The sequence below is a fragment of the Mobula birostris genome, chromosome 9, assembly GCF_030028105.1.
Source record: "Mobula birostris isolate sMobBir1 chromosome 9, sMobBir1.hap1, whole genome shotgun sequence".
Lineage (NCBI taxonomy): Eukaryota > Metazoa > Chordata > Chondrichthyes > Myliobatiformes > Myliobatidae > Mobula > Mobula birostris.
The window spans coordinates 39,202,592-39,207,730 of NC_092378.1; the positions used below are offsets into that span (position 1 = coordinate 39,202,592).

The 5,139-nt window shown below is 44.2% G+C and overlaps 1 protein-coding gene across 1 annotated transcript; it reads right to left on the bottom strand.

The window, feature by feature from the left end:
• Positions 1 to 628: 628 nt before the first annotated feature.
• On the bottom strand, positions 629 to 3,088 carry fezf1 (FEZ family zinc finger 1). The gene is made up of 4 exons (XM_072269410.1): positions 2,402 to 3,088; positions 2,166 to 2,300; positions 1,250 to 1,382; positions 629 to 905 (listed from the first exon to the last, which is right to left on the bottom strand). The coding sequence occupies exons 1-4, from the start codon at positions 3,086 to 3,088 to the stop codon at positions 640 to 642; spliced, it is 1,221 nt and encodes a 406-aa protein (XP_072125511.1). The 3' UTR covers positions 629 to 639.
• Between the last annotated feature and the right edge of the window lie 2,051 nt (positions 3,089 to 5,139).

Sequence of the window (5,139 nt, forward strand, 5' to 3'; positions counted from 1 at the left end):
CCACAAGCACATATTTACATTAACCCTACGCTAACCAATTTTATTCCCATTACGCCAATTTGAACATAATTACTTTTGTGTAATAGGGCCGGAAGTTATATCAAGTAAACTTCTAAATTATTTCACTCATAAATCACTTTCTCAAAACAACCAAAAACTCACAGTAACTAAAGAATTACAAGAATTTATTTGATCACCATAAGATACATCGGAGTCCCGTCGCAATGGTTTCTCTTCCTGGTCTGTATAGACCATTTTGTAGCGTAAGAACGAAGGGAGCCGGTTACTTTTACATGGAGACAGCGAGCGAGCGATCAACTTAACAACCCAGACCCAATTTCTCCGTTTATGGCTATTGAGCGCGAATCTAATCAGCGATTAGATGAAAGTGGGAAAAAATCCAAACGGACAAAATCCATGCAGCAGCAAACGAATAGAATCCAAATAAATACATTAAACTTTTTTACATCTCTCCGAAGTTGAGATGAATTTACTTTTTGTCCCGAACTTTTCAGATAAAACTCAACAATCTCCATACATGAGTCTATATTCATTTGTGTATATAATATAATTCTGCATGCAAAGTTTTTTTTTAAAGGAGTTACGGGATTTATATATGTCCGTGCATATCTGTAAGCCTCATTTCCGAGGCTGTTCATCCAATGGAAAGTCTGCGGTAGACGAACGAGATCCTGGGCCGTTATCGTGTAACTTCCTGACGTGTTTTTTCAGATCAAAGTTCCGGCAGAACCCCTTGCCACAGGTGGAGCAGGTGAAGGGTTTCTTGTCGTTGTGGGTGTGCATATGGAAGGTGAGGTTGTAGATCTGATGAAAGGCCTTGTTGCAAATGCTGCACTTGAACTGTTTCTCCCCGCTGTGAGTCAGTTTGTGGTTCTTGTAGTTACCTGCAAGATTGGGATTTAATACTGAACAAAATCCAAAGTAAGATTCTTTAACAAATACTAATACTACTTTTAGCTGCACGAAACTGAATAAATGTTGTTAAATATATCTGTGGCTTTTTTGAAACTCACAATCTCTGAAAAATGCAATGAATTGAATCTTCATATAAAATTCACGCAATATATCTGTAAGACTGGGTATACAAGTTTGTTTTAATTTATCGTGTATAAAACTCAGCATATATGCATTACGTTAGTAAGTCCAATACAGTATATCTGCTGCGTTTAAGTGCTTCCTGTTCACTTCTGGCGCAGATGCTTTGATATTCTCCCATCAGTGTGATTACCTTTTTGGTGAAATCCCTTTCCACAGAACTCGCAGACAAAGGGTTTGTAGCCGGCGTGGATTCTGGTGTGAGTGTTGAGTGTGGAACTTCGGTTGAACGCTTTGCCACACTGGTTGCACTTGTGGGGTTTTTCCTGCCAAGTGATGCAAACATAACATCAGTAAATATTCTTAGGATTTAGCTGCGGAGAACATTCGTTCGGCTCGACATTTAGAGCGCCCGAACGATAAAATCACTGCTCACATCTGCCTTCAAACAAGTCCCGCGCATCTTGATATTTTCGAGTAGACCGACAGGACGGACTATCAAAACAATGTAGGGCATCAACATTGAAGTTACACGGGTGTAAAATGCCCCTCCGGGTACCCCAGCCATGTTAGGTGCAAGGTTTCTGCTAGTTTCGCACATTACCGAGTAAACGTCGGGACATGTCCCGAATCGCTCCGCGCCACTGATGCTGCTTTGAATGCGAGCGCCAGGCGGTCAGGGGTTATCGAACGGGAGAAAGGCAGAAGAGAGCCTTGGTCGAAGATGGGTGCCCCCGCTTTCTGTTCTGCCAAAACTCAGATCATTTCATGTTTACTTTGCAACTGTTTCGTATTTTAACCACAATAAATTAGCTAAAGTCCAGAGTTCTCCAGCAATATCACTGATGGCCACATCACCACATCATACAATGCAGACTCAATCACGTCAGTTTTAAATCGTGGGCTCCCCTTGCTTCGGCTTTGCCGGAACACTCCAAATGGTTAATGTGTCCCGTAACGTTATCAAACCTGATTACGGGCTACGCAACTAAAGAGCTCAGCGAAAGGGCCGTGCATCTGCACAGATCCGCTCCCACATTTTAAGGCCGGCACGTGAACTTAATGAGTTTGCAATTCGGCGTTCAAACGGAGTAAGGGGACCAACGTACCTGGGTATGAATGATCTTGTGTCGGCACAGGGTGCTGGCTTGACGGAAGCCTTTGCCACAGACTTTGCAAACGAATGGTCTGGCCCCCGTATGCACCGGCATGTGACGGGTTAAATTATAATGTGCGTTAAAAACCTTTAAAAACACAAAAGGTGCCGGGCAACAGAATTAGACTCGCTGAAATTGGTCGCTTTTGAAGGCAAGAGACGGCGAGTGGAAGAGAGCGAGCCACTTACCTTTCCACACACTTCGCAGGTGAAAACTTTGGGTCTGCTGTTTGGGGAGCTGCTGTTAAGTTTGGACGAATTCTTCAGGGCCAGTTTTTCCGACAGAAAGTGTGCGTTCTCCTTCACGCAGTGCTGGAGTTGGGACGAAGTGAGGTCTTTGAAAGCCGTCGGATACCTTTCCATCCCCAGTTTGTTCTTATCGCCGAGCACGCCGAGGGGGGAGCCCAACAGATAGGAAGCCATTGGGTGCACGTTGAAGATGGTGGCGGCGGCTGGAGGAGGGCATGGACCATCGCCGCAGTTCAGGTAACATAGAGCTCCCATGGCGTGAAAGGACGATTGGTTGACCACGCGTGGCCGAATGAGCCGGTACTGCTCCAGTGGCGGTGAGAGACTAGCCACGTCCCCTTTGGACGACAAGCCACAGTTGACCAAGTGATTGCAGTCGTAGGAAGTCTCCAGGTGGCTTTTGCGGTGCTCGGCGCCGGGCAGGCCACCCTTCGAGCTGTTTTCATAAGCCAAGGACAGGAGTGGGATCATGCAAGGTACCGAAGAATTCAGGTGGAACACGTGCTTTGGTTCGCCCTTGGCCACCGCTCCTTGCAGTAGATTCGGGTAGGGGGCACACTTTGGTTCTGGAGTTCTGGCCATAATTCGCTCGATGGAGAAAGCCAGGGGTTTAGACGTGCTGATCATACCGTCTCCGGTATGTAGGCTCTCTCTGCCAGTAGAAGTTGCTCCCAGTATCTTATCAGCACGATAACGATGGGAGTAAATGTTGTCCATATTTGTTTGTATTACTAAGGATCTACTTGCTCTTTTTATGCTGTGTATGATTTCGTGGACGCCCCTTTTTCTCCTTGTGACAGATTTGGACGGGAATACAGACACGACCGGCATGCAGCAAGTTGGTGGCAGATTCTGTGACAGCCGGTGACCATTCCTACCGGTCTTTGCCCATTAAAATGTGTTGTGCCAACAACCCTCCAAAGATCTTGCTCATGATCCCTTCTGGAGATGAGGAGATAAAGTCAATAATTCACTGGTAGTAATCGGCAATGAAGTTTTTATTTGTGTTTGGTTAGTGGGCTGGCGTTCCGTTTTGATCGTCACTGGAAATCCGACTCTCGCCCGCCTACTTAAGGGATGAAGGAACACCTTATTCGCTATCTCTTTCTTCTGCTCAGCGGTTCCCGTCAAATCAGGAGAGCGCCGCAAGCTGCTGGGTGTCTGACTGACATCAGCGAAGATCATTGGAACAAAGTGGCGAACAGTCATAGGAACAGCTCTGAGCGAAAGGGCGGCACAACTCTTCGCACGGGAGCTTTCAAAGCCCGCCAGCAGTTTATGCAATCGCCTCCCTGAGAGGCTAAATTATTTAAATCCTGGTAGTTCCTACAGGGGGAAAAAATATCGGTCAATAATTCAGTTTCAGTGAGGAATTCGGAAAATTCAGCGAGGTGCTGGAAAAGGGCTAGGAGCATCATGAAGGATTCCGCGACCCTGATCACGGACTGTTAGTCCCACCGCTCCCCCCCACCACCCCGCCACCCCCTCCCCATCAGAGACGAGGCTACGTAGCATCCACGCCAGGATCATCAGACTAAAAAAACAATTACTTTCCCCCAAGCAGTAAGGCTGATTAACACCTCCACCACTACTTTATTAATTCCCGTCAGAAACCTTATGTACATCCTAGCGTCAATTTATGGATACAGGATCAATATATTAACTTATATATACTTATATTTTATTGTGTGTTTTGATTATTACTGTTGAGTTACTTGTGTTGCATTGCATCCGGTGTAACAATTATTTCGTTCTCCTTACAATTGTGTACAGAAAATGATAATAAACAAACTTGAATCGTCTCTCGGTTTAGAGACACCTCAGTTGAAGAAACACTTATTCATAAAAGCTGCAAGCACACAATAGACTGAATTCACCATATTTCGCACTTAAAAAAAACAGAAACCCTTGTCGGACAAAAAATATGCTTTAGTTTTAATATGTTACCAGTAAGTAGATCTAGTTTTTACAATTTTAAATATATTTAGAAATGATCTAGACATTTTTAAAAATTGTCACTTGCTGACAAGAGCGACTACGCTCTAAAAATTCCGCACACTTGGCTTATCCGGTGGTCATAAAAGGGCAAACGAAAAAAACGTCGATATGGTGGGAAAATTCCGATGAGGCGAAGTTGGGATAGAACACACATTCAGATAGACTGGAGAAATGAAATATTTTGATCAGAGTGTCTGGATTCCCTTTTTGTTCAAAGGTGTTCAGTGTTCTAGGCTAGGAGTTTCAGTCCATTGTCTGCTCAGTAATGTGGTATTCGTTAGCGAAGCGCGAATTCATTATCGGAAACATCAATTTAAACAGTGCTACAACAGACCGTTAGCAAATCATTGTGCGCTCCACTGATGAGGTTATACACTTTTTTCAAGTGCTTTTATGTAAATAATGTGTTTTTAATTGGAGGAGTGATATAATCTATTTTATCGTTTGCTAACAATTCCAATATAGTGTTATAAATAGACGTCCATTTATGCAAATTCTCTTTCAGTTCAGAGGAGAAAAGGAATTGAATCCTAATGGAGGTAAAAGAAAACTGGCGGCTGTAAAACTGAAGCCAGAACACAACATGCAGGCACACCTGTCACACGCGAGAAAAAAATAGATTAAGATACTAGGGGAGATTTTGTTACTGAGTATGGCGTGTGATCCTCGAGCAGACTTGC